Genomic DNA, 16,270 nt, shown 5'->3' with positions numbered 1-16,270 from the left:
TAGTTTTATCGCTACTGCTAAAGAGATGAATATGGTGAGATTTCTATATTCAGAAATAGAACCAGAAACATTACCAAAGCAGATCCTCCAGATCCCTTCTCTACCTGTTTCCCCGTTCCTTCTCTGCACCTTATCAGACATTTATCTTATCCAGAAGATAATCCCCCTCCCCCTTTCTCCATATTCTGGTTGGGCCCACCTCTCCCCCTCCCCCTTTCTCCATATTCTGGTTGGGCCCACCTCTCCCCCTTTCTCCGTATTCTGGTTGATCTCGTAAGTAGTTCTGTTAGCTGAATGGTATTCTTTTTAAACTTCATCTTTATTTTTAAATAAAAACAACAACTTATGTGTACTCATGTGTGTCTGTATGCACTATGTGTACCATGTGTGTGCAGTGGTTCTCTTGGATATTTAGTCATAGTTACTCCCCAGAGCAGGTGTAGGAGAATTCACCCACATTTTGCTCGTCATTCAACTGTTTTTTAGATACTAGATCTCTGCTCTACTTAGAGTTTATCATTCAAGAATTTAGCATTCAGACATCCCCAAACCTTTCAAGTTCCCTTTCTGGCCCCAAGGTCCCATTTGCACATTTATTTCTGTGGCACTGGTGGTGTTCTGCGCTCTGAATGCTGCTATTTTCATATCTGGTGGAGACCTATGACCCCTGTCACATGCACTGTCACACACTTCTTTGAATATTCTCCACTGTTCCATCTTCCAGATGAACATCCTAACTTTTGTAAAAATCTCCTGTTAAAAGTATTGGGGCATATTCTGGGGGAGAGGTTACACAAATTTTTTAAATTGTTATAAAAAGAATAACTGTGATTTTATAACTAGGGTAGAAATTTATCCTTAAATGATTGTGACTTATATTTCTGAAGATGATGATAGATCAAAGTGGGTAAAGGAAGGAGGAGAAAGAGAAAGGACATTGCCTATTTCAAAGCAGTATCAGCCATAGTAATGTTCCACGAGGTGAGGAATGCAATACACATGAAAAGAAAATCATCTTAACAGCATGAAATAGACTGGTAAAGGTTTGAAAGAGTTCTACGTTCATGGCTGATGACCCACTACATCAAGTGGACTGGGGCATCTGTAACTAAAACAAGACAGAGATTGAGTACTGGAAATGCAGGGAATGCAGCCCCTCTGAAGAAGAATCTGGGAGCTATTTGAAGTGTGAAATACAGTGAGCAGATGACCTGGCAATCTAGACTATACATAAGAGAAATAAAAGCTTGTATTAACACAAACATTTCTTTACAAATGTTCTTGGTAGCACTGTATTCTTTAAATAGTGGGAATCATCCAGTTGCTTACTTGATGATTAATTAAATGTGGTGTATTCCTGAAATGAAATATTACTTAAAGATAAAAAGAAACTGGTATTTAACAATACTGCAACCATGAGCACATTGGTGGGTAAAGTGTCACAAAAAGACCCACTTGGCGATTCCATTTGTATACAATGTCCCGAATCAGCAATTCCATAGCTACAAAAATATGTAAGTGGTTTCCAAGAAAAGGCAGCAAAACAGAAAGAGATACAGGCTGTGCTGGCAGATCTGTCTCTGTTATTTAACTGTGAGAGCAACACTAACACGATACAGAGCAGCAGTGATGGGTGTGTGGCTCAGTAAACCCTTACAGACGTGAACAGGCAGTCTGCCGCCCACTCATTAGCAACCACTAACGCTGCTATGTTGTTCAAGTCAGCTCTGTATTTATTTTGCAATGTGACTAACATAATATATAATACAAAATACACAACACAATATGTCATTTTAAAGTTCCTTAGGGGATAAAATAAGACTGTTTTTGAAATACTTGATTAATAAGAACGTAAGAGGAAGAATAAAGGAATAAGAACATAACAAGACTGAGAAATGACAAGGTAGTAGATTTAACCCATAATTACTCTACATGTGTGCATTAAAACTGATGCCATGAATGATGGAATATGAAATTGCCACATTAAAAAGCAACAGCATGCTGTTTGAAAGAACCATGGTTCTTCACTTGTAGCTTTAAAATGTTCACATCGTGTACATGTGAGCAGCTCTGATAACATTCAATGACTTACAAACAAACAAATAAACGAAAACACCCAAAAGGAGACATGAAAGGAGGAGGCAACATATTGGGAAGAGGAGGGACTGCAGATGGAGTGGGGGGGTGGGCTGAGATGGGGGTGGGGGTGGACATGACCAACAGATATTCTATACATTATGGAATTAATAAACAAAATTATTTAAAAATAGAAAATATGGCGCTGGAGAGATGGCTCAGAGGTTAAGAGCACTGACAGCTCTTCCAGAGGTCCTGAGTTCAATTCCCAGCAACCACATGGTGGCTCACAACCATCTATAATGAGATCTGGTGCCCTCTTCTGGCATGCAGGCGTACATGCCAGCAGAACACTATATGCATAATAAATAAATAAATAAATAAATAAATAAATAAATAAATAAATAAATCTTTTAAAAAATACATGTAAAGCCGGGCAGTGGTGGTACACTCCTTTGATCCCAGCACTCGGGAGGCAGAGCCAGGCAGATCTCTGTGAGTTTGAGGCCAGCCTGGTCTACAGAGCGAGATCCAGGACAGGCACCAAAGCTACACAGAGAAACCCTGTCTCGAAAGAGAAAAAAAAAACCCAAAAAAACAAAAAACACATGTATGGAGTTGTCAAAGAATAAATAAAATTATTTAAAATAAAAAATATATAAATGAATAACAGAAGGAACAAAGAAGAGTCATCACTAACAGTATAAAGGAAGTTAGAGAAATGGGAAAAATCACAAAACTAGTTTTTAGGATTGTGACTGATACGCTTTCGACACATCCTTGTGAAGTCTATGTGTGTGTGTGTGGGGGGGGAGTATGTAAAGAAATAATTTGTTTATCAGAAAATCACTTGATACCATCTAATTAATCCCCGACCTTGACACTTTGTATCTTGTACTTCAGGTTCCTTAGTTTAATATCCTTGTCAGTATAGAGTAAAGCGTCACTTTTCTTGGGTTCCAACTTATAGATCACATGTTCAAAACCAATGGACGATTCTAGAGGTTCGATTCCATAGCTGGCGTTTCCAATCTGAAGAAAACCCCTGCCAAGAAACAAAAAAATACAAGTTATAAATAAAACATTGCACGTGAAGGTGTCCGTTAATTGCCATGTAATTGATGCATTTTCCTAAGTTCACTAAATCCCACTGTGCTACTGAAGAGCCACGAACTGAGAGGCACACAAGTGATACAATCGGGATATTCCAGCTATTAAGATTTTATGACTTCTGTGGGGCCGAGAGATGGCTGAGTGGATGAGATCACTTCCGGCTCTTGTAGAGGACCAGGGTTTGGTTCCCAGCTCCGCATGGCCGCTCACAACCACCTGTACTTCCAGTGTGCTCATGTAGTGCTCACGCGGGCACACACATGTACACACAAAACTAACAGAAAAATAAATCCCGAGAAACTTTTTATCAACTCCAAATTTAAGAATAACTTAAATTCAGTATGAGGATAGAAGCTGTTATTTAAAATAATTTCCAATTATAATCCATTGTATTCCACACATTTACACACACACACACACACACACACACACACACACACACATTTAAAGAAAACCACACCATTTTATATACAATTATGTATTACAACCTGAGTCCAGTACATGTGCTAACAATCACCATAGAATTTGGATAACCTTCAATGGATCCTTGGAAGTAGCAGATATTCTGAAACACAAAAGATAAAATACACAATATATCCCCTGTCATACAGACAGAATTATCAGATACCCCAGACTGTTATCTATTTTGTGTGGATCCATAAGACCTATGGGTCTCGGTCTCTCTCTCCCTCCCCCACACCCTCCAGGATGTGGCACGGCAGAGAGACAATGTTTTCCGGTGGCTGCCTCTCCCCACATACCCCAACCCTGGAGGATGTAGTTATATCACTCCCATCTTGTCTTTCTTTGAGGACAGAATGCTTACAGAGTGGCAGGTCCTTTTCAAGGGAGGGCGGGCTGAATCCACCTGGATCCAAGATGGCTGCCAGCCTGACCACGTGACCACCTCTAGCCTTACTGTAGTTTCCGTATTAAGTGACACACCCACCCGCAGCCATAACAGAAAGTATTGGACCATAAAAGGGGCAAAGAGAGCCAGTGCCTGGGTTCCGGGAAAACACTTCTGTGTAGATAAATGTAGATAATAAAACTTATCTGATAAACTTGTGCTGGTGAAACTTAGCCTAGGCTCCATCTTTGGCTTTGTGGCACTGAACAGTCACCTCTCCAGGGTGAGGACAGTAATCTGTGGGTAACAGGGGAATCTGGCAGAAACTAAGACCCTTAAAGCTGGCAAGCCAGATGCTGGCTCCAGATGAATTACTAAAACAAGACTGGAAGTGCCTGAAGTTCATTTTTTCCAGTGCTGGGACTTGAACCTACGACCTCCTGCATGAAAGACCCCCAGCCTCCCCGCCTAACATAGCTTAGCTCCACTGTTTTTGAATAAAGCCTGAGAGGTACTGAGGAGCTCAGTTAACGGACATGGAATAAACAGAACATTTATGGTTAGCCACCTGGCCCCAGAGCGGGGAACTAAAAGGTCAGAAGGGCACCCTGTACCCTAGACAAAAGCTAGGCGTAGGCGTGGCGAGCTCGGGGAGAAACCACGAGCTGACCTGGGTTTGAACCTGGCCTCATTTGAATCATCCAATCAGAACTGGCCTCATTTGCATCATCCAATCAAAACCCTGTAGCCAGGCTCCTTGCTTCTGTACCTGTGCCCGACCCTATAAAAACCCTCTGCTCCAGCCCGTGGGCGCGCCAGTCCCTTGAGCTTCTTGAGAGACTGTGTCGCCCTGGGTACCCGTGTTCCGGAATAAAGCCTCTTGCTGTTTGCATCTGATTCGTGGTTTCGGTGTGTTCCTTGGGCAAGGGTCTCTCCTGAGGGAAGACTGCCTTCGGGGGAGTCTTTCATTTGGGGGCTCGTCCGGGATCTGAGACCCCCTGCCTCGGGACCACCGACCCACTGTCAGGAGGTGAGTTGGCCGGCCACTGTCTGTCTTGTCCCAGTCTGTCTACTTGTCTTCTGTTTTCGTCGGGCGCCCTAATTCAGGTTCAGGTCTGAGTCGGTGGGGGCTGAAGGAGCTGACGAGCTCGGACTTCGCCCACCGAAACCCTGGAAGACGTTCCACGGGTCACGGAAGTCCCCTGGAAGACGTTCCACGGGTCACGGAAGTCCCCTCTGGGGCACGGTTTTTCGGTCTGAGTTTCTGCTTTCGGTTTTACGCCGAAGCCGCGCAGCGCAAATTTCTGTCGTCTGTCTTGTCTTTTTGTTTATCGTTACTTGTCTAACACTTCTTTATCTAGAGACCACCATGGGGCAGACCGTCACCACCCCACTGAGCCTAACCACGGACCACTGGTCCGATGTTAAGGCCCAAGGAAACAATGAAGGTGTCATTGTTAAAAAGAAAAAATGGATCACCCTCTGCGAGGCCGAATGGGTCATGATGAATGTTGGCTGGCCGCGAGAAGGATCCTTTAACCTCTCTCTTGTTTTACAGGTGGAGGGCAAAGTTTTTGGCCCCTAATCCTTATGGACACCCCGACCAGGTCCCATACATCGCCATCTGGAGATCTCTGGTCGAAAATCCATTTCCATGGGTCAAGCCTTTCCTTCCACAGCCCCCTCCAGTCTCTGGGCCCCCTGCACCCCTCAACCCGGACTCTTCCCTTTGGGCGGCTCCCGCCGCCGCGGAAGCGCCCCCGCCGCCGCGGAGGAGGCGGCGGCGGCAGCCGCATTAGCGGCCGCAATCCGGCCGTTGGCAGATGCTAAGGTTTCCTCAACCAGCAGGACCTCAGATGAAGACAAGGAAGATGAGGCCGACTTGGGACGATTGTCAGCAGCTCCTGCAGACCCTCTTAACAGTAGAGGAAAAGCAGAGAGTTTTCCTGGAGGCCCGGAAGCAGGTTCCGGGCGATGACGGGAGGCCATCCCAACTCCCGAATGTCATCGATGCGGCTTTTCCCTTGACTCGCCCTAACTGGGATTTCAATATGCCTGAAGGTAGGGAGCATCTACGTCTCTATCGCCAGTTGCTCTTAGCGGGTCTCCGAGCGGCCGTTAGAAGGCCTACCAATTCGGCTCAGGTAAGGAATGTGATACAGGGAAAGGAAGAGACACCCGCTGCATTTCTAGAAAGATTGAAGGAAGCTTATAGGATGTCGGTTGGAGGGTTTATAGGATGTCGGTTGGAGGGTTTATAGGATGTCGGTTGGAGGGTTTACAGGCGTTAGGGTTGCCAGACCTAATGAAGGAAGCAGAGAAAGTATTCAATAAGAGAGAAACTCCTGAAGAGCGTGAGGAAAAGAGATGGCAGAAACAAGAGGAAAGGGATAGGAAACAGCATAGGGAGATAAAGAAAGTTCTGGCCGCCGTTGTATCTCAGGGACAGCGGAGAGAGGGAGACAGGTTGGGAGAACGAAGGAGGCCACCCCTAGACAAAGATCAATGTGCTTACTGCAAGGAGAAGGGACACTGGGCCCGAGAATGCCCCAAGAAGCCACAAGGACCCCGCCGGGCCAAGCCCAAGACCGTGGACCTCCTTAGTCTGGAGGACTAGGGGGGTCGAGGCCAGGAGCCCCCCCCCCCCGAGCCTAGGATAACCCTCAAGATCGGGGGGCAGCCCGTGACCTTCCTGGTTGATACTGGTGCCGAACATTCAGTCCTAACTCATGCCGGAGTGCCTCTTAGCCGGCATTCTGCACTGGTGCAGGGGGCAACTGGAAACAAGAGATATTATTGGACTATCGAGAGGAAAGTTCAACTGGCTTCAGGGCAAATAACTCACTCCTTTCTGCACATACCTGAATGCCCCCATCCGCTGTTAGGACGGGACCTACTAACCAAATTAAAAGCGCAAATCTATTTTGATGAGAAGGGACCGAGGGTCACGGGTCCTAAAGGAGACCCTCTACAAATCCTTGTCCTCAATTTAGAGGAAGAATACCGTTTGTTTGAGTCAGAACCCCCGGAGAAATCACCTGAGGAGCTACAGAACTGGTTGAGAGAGTTTCCTCACGCCTGGGCAGAGACTGGGGGCCTGGGGTTGGCACGCGATCAGCCACCGCTGATGATCTCATTAAAGGCCTCCGCGACTCCCGTTTCAATCAGACAATACCCAATGTCACGGGAAGCTCATGAGGGAATCAAACCCCATATGCCCGATAGCCCAGAAGACCATGAGCTAGCAAAGAAAATGGGGGCGGGCTGGGAACAACGGAGGCAAGCCTATATATTAGGGGATCGGGTGGTCATGCCAACCTCCCATACCCGATATATGCTGAAGTTCCTTCATGCGCTGACCCATTTGAGCAAGGATAAAATGAAGACCCTACTGGACAATGAAAGTACTGGGACTGTGCTATTAAACCAGGACCGGGTGCTTCAGCAGGTAACTTCTACCTGCCCAGCCTGTGCCCAGGTCAACGCAGGAAAAATTCATCTAAACAAAGGGGCTCGTCAACGAGGGCATCGCCCAGGTGTACATTGGGAAATAGACTTCACAGAAATTAAACCCGGACTCTATGGGTACCGGTACCTCCTGGTCTTCGTGGACACCTTTTCAGGATGGATTGAGGCATTTCCAACCAAGAATGAAACGGCTAACGTGGTAACAAAGAAACTGTTGGAAGAGATCTTCCCCAGGTATGGGATGCCTCATATATTGGGGTCGGACAACGGGCCTGCCTTCGTCTCTCTGGTAAGTCAGAAAGTGGCCAAATTATTGGGGGTTAATTGGAAACTCCATGGCGCATACCGCCCCCAGAGTTCAGGACAGGTAGAGCGAGCTAATAGGACAATTAAGGAGACTTTAACCAAATTAACGCTTGCAACTGGCACTAGAGATTGGGTGCTCCTACTTCCCTTGGCTCTTTACCGAGCCCGGAATACTCCTGGGCCGCACGGCCTAACCCCTTTTGAAATTCTATATGGGGCCCCACCTCCAGTCGTGAAATTTCCCCATCCTGATATCTCATCTTTTGCCACCAGCCCCACTTTAGAGGCACATCTACAGGCCCTCCAGCTGGTGCAGAAGGAGATCTGGAAACCCTTGGCTGGAGCCTACCGAGAGCAGCTGGACAAGCCGGTGGTCCCCCATCCTTTCCAGATTGGGGACTCCGTTTGGGTCCGGCGCCACCAGACTAAGAATCTAGAGTCACGGTGGAAGGGGCCCTACACTGTCTTGCTGACCACTCCCACTGCACTCAAGGTCGATTGCTGCATGGATCCACGCCTCTCATGTGAAGGCTGCCGGGGAGACCGACCCAGCAGGAAAATAAGGTCATCTCACAAACTGGGGAAACGGTCTGGCAGATGCCTTAAACTCCTCCACCCACTCGGGGGGGTGCATTGGCCGGATCCGGGATGCCGTCACCCTCAAGCAAGATGTAGATTCGCCCAGTCGGACTTTTATGTCTGTCCGGGGGGATGGGAGGGGCTGGGCCCTCGCCAAGAAATGCGGGGGGGAAGGAAATTTCTTCTGCGCCCAATGGGGCTGCGAGACCACTGGCGCAGCATATTGGAGTCCTAGCTCCAGCCTAATAGAGGTTTCAGGAAGGCTACAGGGGGGGGGGGTGGGTCTTGCTCAGCTGGGTCCACCGAGGTCAGCCGATTCGAGCCCGGGCTCTGACTCCCCCTAAATATAACTTTCACTGGCCCGGGGAAGGCTGGTAGAAACTGGCAACGGGGGCGCACTTGGGGGCTCAGGTTATATGAAACCGGATATGATCGGGGCGTAAGATTCACTATCAAACTTAAGATTGAGGAGGCCTCCGCCCCTATAGGCCCCAATCAGGTTCTCTCTGACCAGAAGCGCCCCTCCTTACCTGTTCCAGCACCCCCGAAGATTACCCCTCGACCCGGTTCGATTACCAGCCCAGGTATAACTCCGGCCACTACCAAACTGCCCCGGCCAGGAACCGGAGACCGGCTCTTGGGTCTGCTAACAGGGGCTTACCAGGCCTTAAATGTATACTAACACTCACAGTCCCCCTCCGAGCCAATGTCTAGGGACAGCCCAACATAAGCTCACAATCTCAGAGGCATCAGGACAGGGACTATGTCTGGGGAGCGTCCCCCGCACCCACCAACACCTGTGTAGCCGCACCCTATCCATAAGCGCTGTCTCTGGTTATGTCACCGGCCCTAGTGGTACCTATTGGGCATATAATACTGGGCTCACCCCCTGCGTTTCAGCCTCAGCCCTCGGTGCTGCCTCTGATTTTTATGTGCTCATCGAGTTATATCCAAGGATTGTTTACCATACACTAGAGGAGATTTACCCACACTTTGAGATGAGACCCTATCGGTGTAAGAGAGGGCCGGCGTCTCTCACTCTGGCCCTATTATTGGGGGGGGCTGACTATGGGAGGAATGGCAGCCGGGGTGGGGACAGGCACCACCGCCCTAATGGAAACCCAACAATTCAGACAGCTCCAAGCGGCCATTGAATGGAGGATTCCATTCCCGAGATAAGAAAATGGGGGAATGAAAGACCCCCAGCCTCCCCGCCTAACATAGCTTAGCTCCGCTGTTTTTGAATAAAGCCTGAGAGGTACTGAGGAGCTCAGTTAACGGACATGGAATAAACAGAACATTTATGGTTAGCCACCTGGCCCCAGAGCGGGGAACTAAAAGGTCAGAAGGGCACCCTGTACCCTAGACAAAAGCTAGGCGTAGGCGTGGCGAGCTCGGGGAGAAACCACGAGCTGACCTGGGTTTGAACCTGGCCTCATTTGAATCATCCAATCAGAACTGGCCTCATTTGCATCATCCAATCAAAACCCTGTAGCCAGGCTCCTTGCTTCTGTACCTGTGCCCGACCCTATAAAAACCCTCTGCTCCAGCCCGTGGGCGCGCCAGTCCCTTGAGCTTCTTGAGAGACTGTGTCGCCCTGGGTACCCGTGTTCCGGAATAAAGCCTCTTGCTGTTTGCATCTGATTCGTGGTTTCGGTGTGTTCCTTGGGCAAGGGTCTCTCCTGAGGGAAGACTGCCTTCGGGGGAGTCTTTCATGCATGCTAGGCAAAGACGCTACCACTGAACTATGTCTGCACTCCAAGGTTGTGAACTCTTTAAAGTTTAAGTGTTTTTTGTTTTTTTTGTGTGTTTTTTTTTTGTTTGTTTGTTTTGTTTTTTTGTTTTTTCGACACAGGGATTTCTGTGTAAATTTGGTGCCTGTCCTGGATCTCACTCTGTAGACCAGGCTTGCCTTGAACTTACAGAGATCCGATTGGCTCTGCCTCCCGAGTGCTGGGATTAAAGCCATGCGCCACCACTGCCTGGCTCATAAGTGTTTTGATGGCATCATTGAACATGGCCAGTATATGATTAAAAATACGTTTGTGGGGTGGTGATGGTAGTGGTGCGCACCTTCAATCCCAGCCATTGGGAGGCAGAGGCAGGCTGATTTCTGTGAGTTTAAGGCCAATCCAGTCTACATATAGAGTTCTAGGCTGGCCAAGGCTACATAGTGAAATCCTATCTCAAAAAAAAAAAAAAAAAAAGTGCACACACACAGAGGTACTTAAATAATGGAGAAAAGTAGCACGCAGTCAACACACACACACACACAAACCTAAATAACAATTCAGTCTTAAAAGAGAGGACTTTGAATTACTAAATACCCAAACAGATCCCAAAATCGTGATCAAGAATTCTAAGGAAAAACTGGGCACAATAGAAGATCAACTAAGAAGTCTGGAGAACTATGGAGCCTAAAAAGCCAATTAAAACAAAAAAGTGGAACACACCAAGTAGGTTCCACTGCCCAAGCAAGGGTCGGTGGTGGCGCACGACTTAATCCCAGCACTCGGGAGGCAGAGCCAGGCGGATCTCTGTGAGTTCGAGGCCAGCCTGGGCTACCAAGTTAGTCCCAGGAAAGGCGCAAAGCTACACAGAGAAACTCATACCTGAAAATGATGATCAAGGGGCCTCATGATTCCTGCATTGTCATAACTGTAAACTCTAAAGTTGGGAGGCAAGAACGCTCTGCAAAAGCCAAGAGAAAATGTATTTAACAGAAAATTGCTTTCTACACGTTTAACTTTTCATATACATTATCTATAGGTAAGTTTGCAGAAGATTTCTTCAGTGTCCAGATCTTTTACCTCTATGTTAAGTTTCCCATAAATAGCCATTGCTATTGCCTGCAAGCCACTCAAACACTAGTATCTTCCCATCAGAAACCAAATAGACAAAGATGCTTGCTCTGCCCAGACCGTGGACAGAAGGAGTCTGCCTGTTCCGGGCTACTTTTTGACATGAATACACAGCAACTCAAAGTATCCTGCAGTCAGATGACTGCTGAATGCCAAGCAGCCCCAGCATGGCCAGGAGTGAGGGATAAGGGTAAATGCTGAGCCCAACTCAAAGATCCTGAAGGGATCAGATAGAAACAGCCACTATGTCATTCCCAAGGCCTCTGTGTCCCACAGAGAGGTGGGAGAGGATCATGGGAAATAAGCCATTTCCAAAAAGAGGTCTCCGTGTCCCACAGAGAGGTAGGAAAGGGTCACAGGAAGGAATAGTCACAAAACAGGGTTTAGAACAGTGGCTACACACACATGGAAAGGTAGGTTCAAAGCTCGAATCTTCCACAGAGAAGAAACAACAGTTAAATAAACAATGTAGTGTAAGGAAAAACTTCTCATGTTGAGAAGTTTAAAAAAAAATAGGGCTGGAGAGATGGCTCTGTAATTAATTATAAGCATTGTCCATTCTTAGCACCCACATGGTGACTCATATACCTCTGTAACTCCAATTCTGGGGATTCTGATGTCCTCACTTGGTCTCTTGCAGGGCCTGTGTGCTCATAGTGTACACACATACACACAGACAAAACACAGGCATAAAATAAAAATCTTTTTGGAAACATTTAAAATAAAAATTAAAAAATTAAATGATAGAAGTGAAGTCATAAAAGATATTTGCAGAGCACTAAGGTGTCTGTTTGTACAGAAGTTTAAACATGAAAAACAGTCATATGCTCATTGAAAATAATCTTTAAAACTGGACCAAAAGAAACAGTAAAGTGAAAGCTAAAATCCAAGGAAATCACCATGCATGGAGCGTAGCGTCAAGAAACGTAATGGGAAAGATGGGTATGGATAAATACATTCGATAGATCAGTGAGTGCAGAATGGCTTCAGTGGACAGACGGATGAGTCAGTCACTCAAATTCATGTCAAACCAACCCCCTCCCCCGCCCCTGCTCCCTTGCATGCCCACCAGCATCCGGAAGAGGTGGGTGGAGTGAGTTATTCCGCGGCTTCACGGGGCACTTGCATAATGGCGTGATGGCTCTGTACACATCACAAGTGTCCTGTGGTGGTAAGCATGAACATAGCACCAGTCTATTTAGGCACATGCTGGTGGTCAGGTTGGAAACAGCTACAAAGACAACTGGAAGGGGCTGGAAGGGCTGAAACCGACCAACGATGCTGGCTGCTGATGGCTTCAGCCCCCACAAGCACAAGGTCTGGGAATTTGTTCCAGAGACTTCGTAGTCTTTCAAACACAAAGTTGGAGAAAAATGAAGCACAAATCAAGGAGTGTGGCCTGTGCCTGTCACTCCAGCATCTGGGAGACTGTGGGAGGAGTAATGAGTTCCAGACCAGCCTTGGCTACACGGAAAGATTGTGTCTCCAAAGGAAAAAAAAAAAAAAAAAAACAAAGAGAAAAAACAATGAACAGCCCATAACTAGAAAGTTTTCAAACATAAAATCACTACACTTTAGGGAGTTACCATCATTAGTGATTAGTGAAATAAAGGCAGTTGACGAAATATGACCGTCACCTACTTTTGCATTAGGTTCAGAGTGTATGTTTCCCCTTCCATTTTGATATTGTAGACCACCTGGAAGGAGAATATATTTAAAAAACAAGGAAAATAGAGAGTCAGAAAGGGAAACATTCTTTTAACAGGGATGCTTCATTCCAAAATTATAATACAACAAAAAGAGAAAAAATATAATTTAATGTTGACTTACTTCAATGAAACGTGATGTTAAAAATGTAAGAGGACAGAAAAACAAATGGCTGTAATTTATTATCCATTAACTTACCCAATCAGACAGATCTTCTAAAAAATGGATCACTTTTTATCCAATACCTGAGTTAGCTTGCTAAAGATTGGGATCACTATGAAATTTATGGTTCATATGGCAGGAGATAGCAAAATCAGTTTCACAAACAGGAGAGTGAAATGCCAACAGCATAGCCTGCGGTATTTGCAGGTTTTATAAAATTCACTCATGGCTTGGGACCAGACTCACCAACCACTATACTAACATGAAGATTTAGAGATACTCCCTGCAGTTATCAGTTCTCAGTTCTCAGAGACTTGACGTGTCTTAGCCCACAAGTGTATAATTAATAACATACCTCAGCATATTAAGGTCTTCTGTCTCTCCCTTCTCATTTTCCTGTGTTCCATTAGAAGATTATATATTTGTGAGATTTACTTGCAATCAGATCTATATGTCGTATAAGTTACATCCTTTTTTATAAAATTCTGCTTTGTACTTTTGCCTTTGCCAAAATAAAAATGCACTGCGTTTTGTACTTTGATTGTGCTTATACAATTTTCTGCTGTTGGATATTAGTCTGACTGACAGATTTTGTTTATAGTTGTCTCATCTGTAAATAATGATCATTTTCCCCACGTCCTCTCCAGGTCTTATGCCTAGCCACTGTTTCTCTTTTCTCTCCTTTTTGCACGGGTTGGTCAGTACTTTCAGGACAATGGTAAATAAAAAATAACATGGGCCGCTTTACTTCCTTCAGGTTCTCTTATAGGACACTTCCAACAGTTCAATTTTATGCCGTTTTTAAAGGGCCTTGTGAATTCTCTGTAAGCTGCTTTGTGGTGGTTTGGATGTAATTGGCCCCCCACAATCTCTTAGGGAGTGGCACTGTTAGGAGGTGTGGCTTTGTTGGAGTTGGTACCGCCTTGTTGGAGAAAGTGTGTCACTGTGGGGATGGGCTTTGAGGTCTCCTACGCTCAGAAAACTGTCCAGTGTCTCAGTTCACCTCCTGCTGCCTGCAAGATGTAGGATTCTCAGTTACTACTCCAGCCCCCCCTCCCCCGCCACCATCTGCCTGTATGCCGCCATGCTCCTCATCGTGGTGATAATGGACTGAACCTCTGAAACTGTAAATGAGCCACTCCAATTAAATGTTTTCCTTTATAAGTGTTGCTGTAGCCTGGCAGCGGTGGCACATGCCTTTAATCCCAGTACTGGGAGGCAGAGGCAGGCAGATCTCTGTGAGTTCGAGGCCAGCCTGGGCTACAGAGTGAGTTCTAGGAAAGGCACCAAAGCTACACAGAGAAACCCTGTCTCAAAAAATCACATACAAAAAAAAGAATTACTGTGGTCACGGTGTCTTTTCACAGAGATAGAAATCCTAAGTAAGACACATTTTGATTCTAACTTTTATTGTCATGTACTTTAGCCATACTAGACTTAAACATAAAGCACTGGTGGTAGTTGAAGGCAGTGTCACACTCACTCAGGAGAGCTGAGTCCTCTCTGATAACCCAGATGGCCAGCATGCGAAATCTCATGTTTACCATTCATGTTTGTCCTGGTTATAATATTGACTTAAACAGTGGTTTGTTTTGCATACATTTTGATTTACATAAATTTTATTTTCCCATAAGTACATAGTCTATATGCTTAAATCGTGGCCTCAGACACAGTAGACATGGTTGCAACCCCCGGGTGTTCATCATTACTACGGCCACAATATCGTCAGCACTTCCTACCGCCTCTGGTGCGATATTTCCCTTTCTGACTATATCAGAGTTTATTCATCTATCCTAGTACTGGAAATTGGTTGTCATTTGTTTTCCAATTAGAAGCAAAGCGATAATAAATATGTATTATATAGGTCTTAGTTAGGGTTTTTATTGCTGTGAAGAGACACCATGACCATGGCAACTCTAAAACTAAAAACACTTAATTGGGGTGGCTTGCTTACAGCTTCAGAGGTTCAGTCCATTATCATCATGATGGGGAGCAGGGCAGAGTGCTGGAGTAGTAGCTGAGAGTCCTACATCTTGCAGGCAACAGGAAGTCGACTGACTCATTGTGCCATATCCTGAGCAGAAACAACCTCAAAGCCCTCCCCCACAGTGACATACTTCCTCCAAGAAGGCCACACCTACTCAACAAAGCCACACCTCCAAATAGTGCCATTCCCTATGAGATTATGGGGGCCAGTTACATTCAAGCCACCACACTGTGTATGGGGGAAGCTTTGTTAACAAAATAAGTGTTTTTTCAATTTCATTTATAATTTAAACATAGCCTTGGGGTGTAGTTCAGTAGTTGAGTACTTGTCTCACATGTACAAGGCAGTGAGATCAATCACCAGTACTCCAAAAATAAATAAATAAATAATGAACAAAATAATTAAAAATATTTGCAAGTTGGCTGTGCATATTTGCATGTTCATGATCAGAAAAAAACATGGTTTAGTTATCTTCTTTTTAAAAAAGATTAAAAATTTTTTTTTTGCATTTTCTGTATATCTGTTAAGAGGTGTGTTCATATGTGTGCAATACCAGGGGAGGCCAGAAGAGAGCGCCAGATTCCTGAGAGCTGGACTTGTGGATGGTTGAGTTCAGTAATGAGGTTGCTGGAAACCAAATTCTTAAACACTGAACCTTCTCTCCAGCCCCTGAAGCACATTATTTTAACAATGTTCTCCACTTTTAATTTGAACTCTTTGCTCCTTCTTTGTTGGCTTATTTATTTATTGAGAAAAGTTCTCACACTATAGTCCTAGCTGGTCTGGTATGTACTATGAAGGCCAGGCTGACTTCAACATACAGTGACCTTCCTTGCCTCAGCCTCATAGCTACTGTGAGTAGAGACATGAACCGCCATGCTGGCTCAGGCTGGAATCATTAGCGCGGCCCATTTCTGAAGAACATTTCATTTGAGTAAATGACTGTATAGCCAAATTTATCAAAAATGAAAACTGGAGCTTTTGTCTTATTACTTTCACTCCCTTTAGAAGACTTATCCATCCCCTTACTGTGTCATTTCGTATTCTTTCTAAAAAGTGATTTAAATTAATTAACTAACTACTGCATCTGTGAATGTGTACACACAGAGGCCAGGAGAGGACACCAGGACGCCTAGCTTGGGCGCTGGGCGCTGGGCTCTG

General features: G+C 45.6%; 1 protein-coding gene across 1 annotated transcript in view; it reads right to left on the bottom strand.

Moving 5' to 3' along the window:
- The window catches only part of Adam2 (ADAM metallopeptidase domain 2), a 53,432-nt gene that overhangs the window by 35,043 nt on the left and 2,119 nt on the right, over nucleotides 1–16,270 (bottom strand). Inside the window, exons 3-6 of the mRNA XM_059273440.1 lie at nucleotides 12,895–12,950; nucleotides 11,005–11,083; nucleotides 3,678–3,754; nucleotides 2,953–3,121 (exon numbers count right to left, since the gene is read on the bottom strand). Coding sequence (XP_059129423.1) covers nucleotides 2,953–3,121; nucleotides 3,678–3,754; nucleotides 11,005–11,083; nucleotides 12,895–12,950 — 381 coding nt within the window. The remainder of the gene's footprint in view (nucleotides 1–2,952; nucleotides 3,122–3,677; nucleotides 3,755–11,004; nucleotides 11,084–12,894; nucleotides 12,951–16,270) is intronic.

This window comes from Peromyscus eremicus, chromosome 9 (assembly GCF_949786415.1).
Source record: "Peromyscus eremicus chromosome 9, PerEre_H2_v1, whole genome shotgun sequence".
Lineage (NCBI taxonomy): Eukaryota > Metazoa > Chordata > Mammalia > Rodentia > Cricetidae > Peromyscus > Peromyscus eremicus.
The sequence above is the reverse complement of the archived record's forward strand: the minus strand, read 5'-3'. Positions and strand labels throughout refer to the sequence as shown.